The sequence below is a fragment of the Tasmannia lanceolata genome, unplaced genomic scaffold (assembly GCF_043159265.1).
Source record: "Tasmannia lanceolata isolate RefF3 unplaced genomic scaffold, GAP_Taslan_0.1 ptg000013l, whole genome shotgun sequence".
Lineage (NCBI taxonomy): Eukaryota > Viridiplantae > Streptophyta > Magnoliopsida > Canellales > Winteraceae > Tasmannia > Tasmannia lanceolata.
In genome coordinates this window covers 28,418,133-28,432,058 of record NW_027518690.1, presented here as the reverse complement: position 1 = coordinate 28,432,058, position 13,926 = coordinate 28,418,133, and the positions used below count along the sequence as shown (strand labels likewise).

The window sequence follows — 13,926 nt, the reverse complement described above, 5'->3', positions numbered from 1 at the left end:
TAAGGATAAAAAATTTCTGATCAATTGCGAATAATTAACACAGAAAATAATTACCTAAATAATAAAACAGAGAGACAGAGATTGTGTAGAACTATTTCTGTTTGAAAAGCACTATACCTGCAGAACTCGTGATACGGTAGCCATTGCCTTTTCATAATCTTTTCTAGCGAAAGTACTAGCAAGTATTGCCTACAAAGAACCTAAATGTGTTAAACTTGGATAGGAATGTTCCAATTTTATGCTAGCTAAATTGGGTTACTCTTTGACGGGTTCTCTGCCCCTGCGGAGGGATCCTTATTTCTTTCGTTTTTCGTTTCGAATTTCGTTGGTCTCTAACTAGAAAAGTAAATGCTTGAGCTCATAACAAGTTTTGACTTTGAAAGTTCGGGATCTCCTAAAATAACTGATTGAGAAACATCTCCTAAATTCCCTGACACAGAAAGATTCCAAGAATTCCTTGTAATCCTGTATCCATCTACGGATTGGCAGTTCTGTAATCCTCAATGTTGTCTCGTCAACTTCCTCAATGATCCCAGTGATGGTGTAAGATTCCTTTGTTGTCGATTTCTCAATTGTTCCCTGATTTGTGTCAAAACATTCTACTGTTTAACATTACTGAAGAAATTAGTCGAGGATAAGGGAGGGTGACCTTGAATCCTTTGTACCATGGATACATGGGCTGCACTGGCTCGCCATTTAACAACCTTTTCAAATTTGCAACAATATCTCATGGGTTGTAATTCGGAATGTAGGAGCTCCAACCAGTTCCAGATTGTAAAGGAGGGTATGTGGAAGACTTTAACGCTTTTTCAGGTCCCAAGGGTTTGAATTATCCTAAGGGGGTGCGAATTTATCATTTCCCAAGAAAAAAATGGAAATATAAATCAATAAAAAACCCCAATCTTTTTTCTCTTTTTCACTAACTTCATTGATAGCCCCATTCAAAGAAGGCTACTGATATTCGCACTGCCATGTTTTTATAATTGCATTAACTTATCTTGTCTTTTATTATTGGGTTTTGTTAATGAGAGGGCACTCTTTTAGGTGCTTTGGAAAAGAAATTTTGCAATCATTTTTCACGTTGTTTGACACTTTTACAAATGTTTTTTTGAATTTTCTATCAAAAAGATGTGTAAAATTTCTTTTCCAAAGCACCGTAGGGCAGTCTTAACAAAACCCTTTATTATTTTAACAGTTGTCAAACTTAATTACAGTTTCCAAAGAATCTTTTTTTTAATAGGTAAGCTGGGTTTCCAACCTCTAAACTCATGGTTGAGATACAAATCCTCAACCACTAGGCTACAAGTTTACCCCCTTGTTCCCATGTGGGTTCAATAGATTGTCCATCTTCATTCAAATAGTCGAGAAGCATATCATCATCTTTGGGGAACAAAAATCTTGAACAAAAATCTTAGAATAAATAGTCAAAGTTATTTATGTCTCAATTTATGATCATAGTTATTTAATTCATGAACAGATTTCAGGACCATTAGAAGGTATAGGAAATGGACAAGAGCTGGTTGAATAAACAAAGGTATAACACGAATCATAGGCCTAGTAAAATTTCCAAATCTCGTTCAATTTTAATCGGTATAATTTTAATAGTTAATGTAAGAGTTACTGGATTGTGTAGGAATTCAGCCGAATACGTACAGGGGCTAAAAGATTTTCTCGAATACGCTTTCAAGAATAAGTGTTTTGATGGAAAGATCTTGTGCCCATGTGAGAAATGTGCATGCACGTGCTGGGTGAATGCTAAAGAGGCGAAGGTGCATTTGATAAGCGATGGAATGATGAAGAATTATACTTGTTGGGTTTATCATGGAGAACAGTCATCACATTATACCTCTATTAACCCGAATAGCATGGGTGTGGAAGAGGAAGTGAATGATGACATGCATGAGATGCTGAACGATATGCAGGAAGTTGTGCAAGGGATTGATCCAACAAATGAAGATGGAGGGGAGGGGGGTGCTGATGAAGCAGCTCATTCATTTTACAATTTGTTAAGGGATGCTGAACAAGAGTTGTACCCTGGTTGTAAGATGTTTACGAAATTATCTTTTATAGTTGAGTTGTTTCACATAAAATGCCTATGTGGATGGACTAATAAATCATTCAACATGCTACTTGAGCTGTTAAAGCGTGCTTTTCCTGAGGGTGTATTGTTGCCGAAGAACATGTATGAAACGAAGAAAATCATTCGGGAGTTAGGACTCCATTACGACATGATTGATGCATGTCCGAATGACTGTATGTTATATTGGAGGGAGACTACCAATCTTAGCTCATGTTCCAAATGTGGTACCTCAAGATGGAAAACGACTGAGAACAACACAGTTAATGAGGGAACAAACTCATGCAAGAAAGATAAAAAAATTCCTGCAAAAGTTCTTCGCCATTTCCCTTTGAAAGGTAGGCTTCAAATGCTATTCATGTCATCAAAAACATCCTCTTACATGAGATGGCATCACGAGGGAAGGAAGGATGACAGTGTATTACGACATCCTGCCGATTCCCCTGCATGGCAAGATTTTGACGTTCAACACGAAGGTTTTAGTTTGGAGCCTCGCAATGTTCGTCTTGGCTTAGCAAGCGATGGGTTTAATCCATTCCGGAGCATGAACATTACACATAGCACATGGCCCGTCATTCTTATTCCATACAATTTGCCGCCATGGATGTGTATGAAGCAACCTTATATGATGATGTCTTTGCTCATTCCTGGCCCACATTCACCTGGTAATGCAATTGATGTGTACTTGCAACCATTGATTGAGGAGCTTAAGGAACTTTGGGTGGATGGAGTAGATACTTATGACCACTCACGAAAGGAAACCTTTAGAATGCGTGCAGCACTTTTATGGACTATTAGTGATTTTCCCGCATATGCTATGTTGTCAGGCTGGAGCACTAAAGGGGAAAAGGCTTGTCCTTGTTGCAATGTTGACACGCGTTCTCAGTGGTTAGCTCATGGGAAGAAGTTTTGCTACATGGGCCACCGACGATTTCTTCCGGAAGATCATAAATTTCGATCTAACAGAATTCAGTTCAATGGTAAACAAGAATGGGAATCTCCCACTAGAAGACTGTATGGGTCTGATGTGTTGAAGCAGCTACAGGGCTTAACATTCACATTAGGGAAGGGTCAGAAGAGGAAGAGACAAGAGAAATCACCGAGGAAGAAAAAATTACCAAAGAAGAAAGGTTCGCTAGGGAATGAAAATTCACCGAAGAAGAAAAAATTACCTAAGTTTAAAAATTTACTTGGGACAAAGAAATGGGTGAAGAAAAATTCACCGTGGAAGAAAAAAAGTATCTTCTTTGAGTTACCATATTGGAAAACTCTTCTTTTGCCTCACAATCTCGATGTAATGCATATTGAGAGGAATGTCGGTGACAAAGTGGTTGGTACATTATTGAATATTACAGGAAAAACAAAGGATACCGAAGAAGCTCGCCTCGACCTAGAAAAGATGCATCTAAGGCCAAGAGATAGCTTCGTGATGACTAGGAAACAAAAGAAAGTTTTCTGCCAAGTGTTAAAGCGAGTGAAGGTTCCAGATGGGTATGCTGCAAATATTTCAAGATGTGTGAATCTTGAGTCATTGAAGATTTCAGGATTAAAGAGCCACGATTTTCATGTCTTGATGCAACAATTACTCCCGTTAGCTATACGGACAACGTTACCCAAGAAAGTCAGTTCGGTCCTTATTGATTTATGTAATTTCTTTAGGGATTTATGTTCTAAAGTTGGCACGGGAGAACAGTTTGAGAGGCTAACGTCTCAGATTGCCGTGACGCTTTGTTGTCTCGAGACTATATTTCCACCTGGCTTTTTTGATATTATGGTGCACCTGCCCATACATTTAGCATACGAAGCGAAAATAGCTGGCCCCATACACTATCGTTGGATGTACCCCATTGAGAGGTAAATACTTAACATTCAAATTAGTTATTGTTGTAATTGTACTGTTCAATCTACTAATGCAGACATAAGAATATAATGTGTCTTCACAGGTACCTCTTCACATTAAAGTCATATGTGCGCAATAGAAGTCGTCCCGAGGGATCTATTGCGGAAGGGTACCTAGCTAACGAATGCCTCACCTTTTGCTCAAGGTATTTGCAGAGTGTTGAGACACGTTTTAACCGACCATTGAGGAATGACGATAATAGGGCACATGCTCTCGAAGAAGAAGTGTGGGGTGTGTTTAAACACACGAGTCGTTTGTTTGGTGGTCCTGTCATTGATGATCTCGATGAAGCCACATTGATACTAGCACATAGATATGTGTTAAACAACTGCAATGAAATCGATGAATACCGTCTGTGAGTTATTTTTTTAGCTTAAGAAACTAATTTATGTTGCAATACATATTATATCACCTTTGAAGCTTAAACGTCCTTGCAATTCATTTGTAGTGCACATCTTGATGCCATTCGGGATCAACATCCTCGTGATCAACATTGGGACATAGAACGCATTCACAATGCAGAATTCCCAGAATGGCTTAAAGGCTACGTGAGTAAATAATATAACACTCCCATTGCAGTCAAATGCTTTGTGCACCTCATTAATTCTTATCAACTTGAAATCTTATGTTAAATAGGTTCGGAAGTTACGGGATGAGGGAAATGATCCAGTGTCAGAAAATCTTCGGTGGGTGGCACGTGGGCCATCACAAAGGGTAAAGAAGTACAGTGGCTGTCTCATAAATGGTTTTCGTTTTCATACAAAGGCGCTCGAGAGGAAAAGGAAGACGCAAAATAGCGGCGTAGTCGTGGTTGCGAAAACCCCAAGCTATGCAAGTAGAAAAGATAAAAACCCCATTCATGAAGACAAGAGTTACTACGGTGTTTTGACCGAGATTATTGAATTGGACTATTATGGAAGCAGGAAGGCGCTGCTATTCAAATGCGAATGGGCTGACTATCATGCTGATAGAGGGATCAAGAAGGATCCCTTAGGATTCACACTTGTGAACCTAAACCATTGTCGCAAAGATGATCCTTTCGTGTTAGCGTCTCAAGTAGAGCAAGTCTTCTATGTAGAAGATCCCACAGATAAACATTGGCATGTGGTTAGGAAGACGACGCCTAGAGACTTCTTTGATACACCAGAGGAAGACTATAGAGATGATTTTGAGCCTGTAGATGAGAGCGATGCGCCTTGTACTGATAATCTTATAGATATTTGGGAAACGTCGGAGTGAAGAATGGGACATACACTATCACTATGATTATATCTTTTTTTGTAATGAAGATACTTCATTTTTGCATTTATATGCTTCTAATTTTCTTTGTATCTTTTTTTTGTAATGAAGATACCTCATTTTTGCATTCATAAAGCTTTAATGCTAATAAAGTTAGGCCAAATCACATGTGTATATTGTAGGCTTGTAGCAGTTTTCTTGCTTCCATGGGGAAAAGGTATATGTGCTCTCATCAGTGTTATATTATTCTTTTATTTTATTCCAGTCAATTCCATGTTTGCTGAATTGGGTCTTAGTCTTACCATGAAAGAAGAAATAAGCATTTGGGAATTTGGGATGTATATTTAATTTAAATTCCTTCGCATCCTTGTGTTTTTTTGCTATGCATTTAACATTAACTTAATATGACAGACCGTGAAAAGAGCAAGGGGATTAAATATGTCGCAAGCTCGAGAAGAGGGGGTCACCCAACCTCTTTCACCCCACGATTCAATGGACGTACATCAACATGCATCCCAAGCCCAAGAGGAGGGGACCTCATCAAACAAAAAGAAAAAGAATCCTAGGGGACGTACAAAATTGGATCACCTATATAAGATGGAAGGTCGCTTACCTGTCAACCTAAACAAATTCAAACAAGTGGTTGGTAAAAATGCATGCAAATGTGGTAAGTTTCTGGGTGTAATTGCTAAGATTGGTTCTATACTACCAATCAATGTGTTTTCGTGGAAGAATATGCCCGAATCAAATAGGGAGGATGCTTGGAGTACACTGCTGGTATATATTAGGAAAAAGAGCTTATTATCTTTGTGTGGTTAATATATTATTTTATCATATGTTTTAACTACAATGTAACTACTTTTAATTTAAACATATATATGCAGGAGAAGTTTGATGTACCTATAGATGGAAAAGACTGGGTGATGATCCAGTTAAATGAGAAATGGAAGTACTTCAAATACACACTAAGGAAAAAGTACTTCGATAAAAGCAGTGAGGAAGTTATTTTTCCACCTAAACTCGATGGTATTGTCGAGTCTCAATATATCGCTTTGTGGAACTATTGGAAAACAGATGACTTTCAGGTATTTATTTACTTCTCAATTAGTAAACTATTCTTGGAAGGGTGATCTTCTCTACAAATTATTTTATGAACTTAATATTGCAGACAAAAAGCACCGCAAATATTGCAAATCGCAATTCCTCTTGGATACCACACACCGCAGGTTCCAAGGCATTCGCTGTTATAATCGAGGAAGAGGTAACTTTTTTATTTGATGTAAAATTTGTTGAATTTGTTTTATCTTAATTAATAAATATTCTTTGCTCTTTTATGATGTTGATAGGAGGAGACGACAAAAACCACATTACCACGAGATGAATTATGGATCAAGACACGTACAAGCAAAGATGGGAAACTCGTGACTGATTCGTCTGAAGATGTTGTAGTATGTTTATAATGTGCTCCCCAATTTCTTAATTAGTTTATTGATATCATAAATTTGTACACTAAAAATATTTGCATATTGGCATTATTTTTACACTTAAAAGTTGGTTAACTTTATTTCTTCCCTTTTTGATAATATGCTCTTCACATATTATTTGGATTGTTAATGTAGAAAAAGATACGTGAGCTTCAAGGAACACAACCTATGGATATCTCTCAGGGTAGCACGGCTTGCAATGGCGACATCCTCTCCCAAGCTATGGGTCCAGATACACATGGTCGTGTGCGATGTTTAGGGAAAGGGCCAACCCCATCAACTCTATGGGGCAAAAAATCCCATCGTGAAACGACTAAGTCCAAAAACGAGGTAATATTACAAAATAAAGTAGCCAATTTGGAAGAGGAGCTGAGGCAAGTGAAAGAAATACTCATTCAAAATGTAAGAACATAACCTTAGTCTCTCTCTCTCTCTGTCTCTTTCTCTCTCTCTCTCTCTCTCTCTCTCTCTCTCTCTCTCTCTCTGTACTAGATTCTTGATTTTTCTTAATTGCTACTTTTATATGGGATCTCGGGGTTCAGAACTTGTGATCAATGTGATTTATTTACAAATTCAATGAATTTTACCTATACATGTACGATTTATCACCAATTTTTTTGTTTATGAATACATCCATGTATGATTCATTTTTATTAATTAATGGCAGGCCATTATCGGACGCAACGTTGATTTGCCGAATCAAGTGCACTCTTCGGTTGCAAGTCGTGTTGATCAACCCGATGCTCATGTTGCCCAATCTATAGTTCCTCCTGTTGCTCCTCATACAAATCCACTGGCTCTTCCCACTAGTCTTCCTCCTATTGCTCCTACTAATACTCCTATTGATGTTCCTACCATTCCTTTTTCTAAAGCTCCTCGTACCGCTCCAGTTGTTGGTCAGGTCACTCGTGCTTCACCTCGGGCTAAGGCTCGTAATAACAAGGTATTTACATTTTTTTAGTGAGTACATGATAGTTTCTAAGGTTGGATGACTGATGTTCATATCTATTTGACCACCAAATTTGCAACTTAATTGTTTTCAGACTCATGAATGCATTCCATGTAAGTTGAAGAATAGTGAAGGCAAATTTGTGGCAAAAGGGTTCTTTAAAAATGAAGATCCCACCTTAATTATAGGAGGAAAAAAATTGGGAGAGGGATGGTGTGTAGTAACTATTAATGGAGGCATATCTCGAGAAGCAAAGTTGCCAAGACCAACTGGAAAGATGCAAGTCATCGCGGATGCCTTAGGAAGTAACGTTGCTTGGCCTCGTGCATATGTAAGTGTACAATTAATTTATATATATTTATATGTTTATATGTTTTGTCTTTAGGTTAAATACTAGAGTTAACAACTTATAGCTTGTAGTTACAATGTTATTTGATTGTCCTTGATTTTTGTCATTCTCTGTAGTTGATATATGGATTCACTAGCTAGCATCCTCTACAAGGCAATGAAGAAGACTTCCCATGAAAACAGCCTATTGAGATCATTTTAGTGGGCTAGCTAATTGAAAATTCCATTTAGAGTTGGAACTATTTTCTGCTAAATCTTGTAATATGTGCTCTAGCAACACTAAAAGTGTCCCTACAGCAAGATAGGACAATTCCAAAATGCTAATTGACAATTCAGGCTTGAAAATGTTACTTTTGTAAGTTCTTCACACCATTTCTAATGCATATCAACAAAGTGAGCTTGAACATACCACTGAAAATTTTGAACATCTCAATTTTAAAACTAGAAGGAAAGATGGTACATTTGAAAATTTTGACAAAGATATAACCATCAAGCTGACGGTGAACAGCAATTTCATACAAAATCCAATGGAAAGAAAAAGTGAGTTTAGAAATTTGCATTTCCATCTTGCTTAATACATCAGCCCTCTTTAGACCTTCGACTAACAACATTTTTTTTCCTCGGCCCAAAAAATAAGAGGAAGAAGGAAAGGAGAAAAATGAAATAAGTCAAGACCCTCCGGATCTCGGCTTCCATCACAGCTCATTTCTACAACTAACAGCAAATTGCTAACTAAGCATGACCCTACCAAGGTTTCCTGCTCCATCCACACCCTCAAGTAATCCCAGCTGGCATGGTCGGTCATGCTCTTGTAATATCATGTGATGCTCAGAATCACAAAATACTTGCTTTGGGAGCTTGGGATGGCCTCTAACTCTCTCTTTTGCTCACCTGTCACCTGGTCTAGACATGGTTCCAGCCAACACTTGCTGAATCCTTCCCAATTTTCTGCAATGTTCAGTTGATGCTTTCTTGCAAATGTCATCTTCCAATGACATTCCTCAATGATTCACCATTAGAATACACACTTTTCCATTTCTCAACGGGCATTTATGTCTTTTCTAACCTGGAACTTAACTGGGCACCCATGTCGGACCCATGCATTTATCTGTCGTATTCTTGCGTCTCTTTAATTTTTAGAGAAAGCCTATAAGCTGACCATTCAAATCAACAACGAATAAGAAATGATAGAAGAAAGAGATGAGAAGGATGAAAAGCTTCCAAGGTGTTCTGGACTCCAAGGACTGCTTAGTGTTGTGGACTCCATTCAACCTTGCAAATTTTGTAATTCTATCCTGCTCGCATCTGTCGGTTAACTCCTACTCCCCTAGCCATGGAATCTATTTGTTCTTGCAGCCCATTCCATCTACTCGTTGATTACTCTCCATATGATTCTATCCCCCACTACAATTGTAGACCCTCGTTTCTTCTTGTTGAATAATGTACAAGGGTAGATTAGCCATTACATGTAGATTAGGGGTATTGTAGTCATTGTACATTGATGCCCTATTTGGTCCTATATATACATCATTTACATGAGCAACAATTAACCTCTATAAAAAATAATCTGTAGATGTTGATCTCCCATTCATAACAAACCATCCAGTGAAAATATGAATCAGAGATCTTTCCCTTGACATATAATTGAACAGAAGAAAACTTGCATATTGTATTGCGAGCCTCTGGGCTGCTCTGAATAACAATGCCTTCTCGATGACACCTGTATGAACTATTTAGTCCACAGACGAGCCCCAGTCCCGCCTATAAACACTCATTTCCATTGAATGCCTTGATTTAGTTTGTGTAAATCTATGGCTTAACATGGGTCAAGAGAATTGGTGAGAACAAAAGGAATCTTCATGGTTATATGCGCCATCAGTGCACTTCGGAACAGGGAAACTTCTGACTTCCTAGCATGTTGGTAAGCTCTCCTGCCAGAGTGTAATTTCTTCACAGCTTCCCACATCCCTTGGCGAATACCGACCTTAGCTACATCCTTGGGTGTCCCCATGTCTTCATAACGGACCAGGGCCACCTCACAAGCTGATAGCTGTCCATCTACTTTATGAGACTCAACTATAATCATTTACAAACCAATCAAGGTACAGGACAAATTGTTTCGTATCGGGAACATAAAGGCAGAAATAAATTAGTAGTTGAAAGATCAGTATTCATACCAGCCTTGATGCACCTGCTTGAATAATAAAGTTCCTCACGCCTCTGGCTTGCCATGCTTGTGTGATGCTGGGTATGAGCCAGTTAAAGTTGTAAATTCACATGCTCAAGAAATAACCAATTGGTTCACGTAGAGGTGTAGAACAAATTGTGCAATGTCTAGCAAGATTCTTATTTGCACCGTCAAGATTGCCAAATGGAATGGGTATCATCTTTCCGTGGGATGAGGAAGGTAATGCGGCTCAATGGAACCATACTACGAACAAGTCTTCGAAAACATGGATGCATATGTTTTGGCATCCAAAGCAACTGCACACCAATTCAACAAAACAAAAAATGTCTTCTTCTCTGCATTGAGGATAATTTATATGTAACAAGTTAGACATCACTTTAGTAAGCAAGACATCACTTTGATGGACTGCTGTTTAGGAATAACTGACACTAACTGGAGCACAGATATATAGAAACATCAACTGTAGTGGATCATACTGTGGACATTGGTGTCCTGCAAACTGCTAATTGCTAGTTTTTTTTTTTGAATCATTAATTTTTATATATATTAATTTATATGTTTTATGTTTGTAGGTTAAATTGTTGAATGGAAAATGAAGATGGAGTTCGAGGAGAGGATGACGTTGATGTTATTTTGTAGTTGATGAATTTCAAACAATGTTTAATTTTGTCAAGTCTAGCTAGTTGAGGGAGCAATTTGAAGACATTTGCTATTTTGTAGTTTTGTATTTTGAACAATGTGGAAGATAATTTCAACGACATTGAAAATTGTGGTTTTAAAGATCATCAATTAAAGCAGTGAACTTTTTATAATTGTGTATAATGTTGTGGATGATTATATGCAATTTTGATGTAATCTATTGTGTGTGGAATATAAAAGTACAGGTATAACAGATCACAGGTGGAATTATATTGATGCACTTTAGAAAAAAGAATATCCCTACAGTTTTTATGACATGCATTCTGTATGGATAACCACATTTTCCCTACGGATTGTTGTGAAACTCCGTAGGGACAAGTCTATCCCTATCGAATTTAAAATAATAACAGTAGGGAAAAGCTTATTTCCAAAAGAGATTATTTGAAACTTCTGTAGGGAAAGTTGGCTTATCCCTACGGATTTCATATTAAATACAGTAGGCAAATGTAGATTTCCCTATGGAATAAATTGGCATATCCCTACGGAGTTTGTTTGGAATTCTGTAGGGATATATATTTTTTCCCTACGGGAAAATTGGATTAACCTTACTAAAAATTTGATTTTCCCTACCGAAAAATGGAATTTCCCTACAGAAAAAGTGTATTATCCCTACGGACAAATATGTAGGGAAAATAGGGCATTTCCCTACTGTGGTCATTAATGCCCGTAGGGACAAATCTACGTTAGTCCCTACGGAGTAATCCGTAGGCAACAGTTCTATAGCCCTACGGATTATGACATCCGTAGGCAAAAGTCTTTCCCTACCCCTGATAAGGCTACAGAAGCTGCGCACCAAGAATTCCGTAGGTAAAAGCCTTTCCCTACAGATTTGGGTAGTTGTCCCTACGGATTTTGCCGTAGGGAAATCCCTGTTTTGTTGTAGTGAATGCTAATGGTTTTACTAGTGTTGTGATTTAGACAGGTTTCATTCATATCAACACTTGAAGCAAGAAGAACAAGGGCTACTTGGAGAAAGTCATGTCTTGGTGGTCAACCTTGGAACCGTATAGTCTATCGAAGAATCAAGGGAACCACAAGTTCGAGATCAACTTTGAAGACTATCTCAAGACTAGAAGAAAACCATGCAAGCAATAAAAAAGATTGAAGCAAGAGAAGACTCAAAGGTTTATATAATTTAGATTGCTTTGGAGTCCTCTTGGCATTTAGTGTTTGCATCCGTTAGTGTTTCCAAATTCCATAGAAAATCATTTTTACATATCCTAAATGATATTTGAAAACATATATCTAAAGCCTAAAGACCTTGGCCCAAAGTCCCTTAGATTAAACTTTTAAAACCATGTTTTTAACACAGGGCCGGTTGACCGGGATATGCCGGGCGACCTCGAGATGATACCTGGAATTCCAAGATCAACCGAATTTAAGCGGCCCGGTCGACCGGGGCATGCCATTCGACCTCGAATGGAGTCTCTGAAAAGTCAGAAACCATCCAGGGAGGTCTTGGCGGGCGACCCTATAGGTTCGGTCGACCGCGTAAGCTCGGTCGACCGCGCCATGTTTTTAAGCTTAAATGTTAATCGGACAGGTAGCCCTCTACTGGCGACCGCAGACACCTCGGTAGACCGTGGATGTTCGAAATTCAAAAATAAAAAGGAGCGCCCGATAAGGGCGGGCGACCGCTTTAGCCCGGTCGACCTCCCCGGTCTGGTAAAAGAGCCGTTGGGGCCTGCGCAGGCTAGGTGCACGTAACACAGAAATTACAGTTTTGCCCGCAGACGGTCATAAACTTGTTAAGGCTCTATAAACCCCATTAAAGACCTTCAATATAACCTTTTAAAACATCATTTATCAAATCCAAGTGCTTTAATCTTCAAAAATCAAAAGGAATCATCTTCTACCACTTGTGCATTTGAACTTGCATTCATTACTTGTCAAGATGATCTCCATGAGCTTTTAGTTTTAATCATTTGAAAACTTTGTGAGCTTGAGAGTTGTTTTTGCCTATCAAGAGGCTTGAGAGTGTTTATTTATTTCTTCCTTCCATTTTTGTAAAAACGGTTTTACGCTTCAACCCTATAGAAAAAGAAGCTTGCTTGTAGAAGGGGTTTCACGCTTCGGCCCTTGAGAAAGGAGAAGCTCGTGTGTAAGGGGTTTTAGCCTTCGGCCCTTGAGAAAGGAGAAGCTTGGCTGTAAAGGGTCTTACACTTCGGCCCAAGAAAGCATAAGCTTGATCATTGTAATCGGCTATTGATTCAGCCAGTTGAAGGAGGATCGGGATAGTGGAACTTGCGTGCTGACGTGAAGAGTGGAGTAGGTCTTGTGATGGACTGAACCACTATAAATCTCGTGTTCATTGTCTCTCTCTCCTTTGTGCAACAATTGTGGTAATATATTTCACTTGTTTATTTATTAATTAACAAGGTCTAGTTGCACTTTAAATTTCTAGGGCTTAAACAAATTGCATTGTAGAGATTTTTAAATTAGACCCAATTCACCCCCCCTTGGTTTGCCCATTGGGATTTCAGTGAGAATTGTAAAAAGAAGGGATAAAATTGTACGAAATTGGAGAGAATAAGGTGGAAGAAAATTGGTAGAGAGAAGAAAAATAAAAAGTGAAAATAAGAGGAGGGAATAGATGGACGAAAATTTAAAAGACAGGAGAGATTCTTGGCAAAAAAATTGGAGAGAAGACTCATCTTTATTACCAAGCCCTAGTCTTTGTATATATGCCAATTCCAAGAAAATTTCCAAAATTTCCATGCATAGAGAAAAGAGGTATTGCTGAATGGTTTCCCTTTAAAACATGGAAACCTTCCAAATTCGTGAGAGAAATTCTAATTGTAGTGTTGCCAAAACGTTTTTCCATGTCCAAATAGGAAAGAAATCCCATTAAACTTTTGTATATTCTAGAAGTGGGTCCCATCTTCTAGAATATAAGAGATATATGTATACGATATCTTGCATGGTTTCTTTGTTTCAAGAATGGCATATACGCTTTTATTCTTAGACGCCCCATACAATTACTATTCTTGATGAGCATTTCCTAATATATAATCCCATATGGATTGGGCTAACACAATGTGG

The 13,926-nt window shown here is 38.3% G+C and overlaps 1 protein-coding gene and 1 long non-coding RNA gene across 2 annotated transcripts; both read left to right on the top strand.

Moving 5' to 3' along the window:
• Positions 1 to 666: 666 nt before the first annotated feature.
• Positions 667 to 3,223, top strand: LOC143891122 (uncharacterized). The gene is made up of 4 exons (XM_077395762.1): positions 667 to 784; positions 1,478 to 1,496; positions 1,634 to 3,057; positions 3,117 to 3,223. The coding sequence occupies exons 1-4, from the start codon at positions 667 to 669 to the stop codon at positions 3,221 to 3,223; spliced, it is 1,668 nt and encodes a 555-aa protein (XP_077251877.1).
• Positions 3,224 to 7,087: 3,864 nt separating this feature from the next.
• LOC143891389 (uncharacterized) lies at positions 7,088 to 7,891 on the top strand. The gene is made up of 3 exons (XR_013255305.1): positions 7,088 to 7,102; positions 7,368 to 7,643; positions 7,744 to 7,891. It is a non-coding gene; the product is annotated as an uncharacterized LOC143891389 (long non-coding RNA).
• The last annotated feature ends 6,035 nt before the right edge of the window (positions 7,892 to 13,926 follow it).

Excerpts from the sequence above, each read along its gene's own strand:
- LOC143891122 (XM_077395762.1), top strand. The coding sequence starts at position 667 with ATGGATACATGGGCTGCACTGGCTCGCCATTTAACAACCTTTTCAAAT. Across the intron at positions 3,058-3,116 it reads TAACAGAATTCAGTTCAATG|CTACAGGGCTTAACATTCAC; the intron begins GTAAACAAGAAT and ends GTGTTGAAGCAG.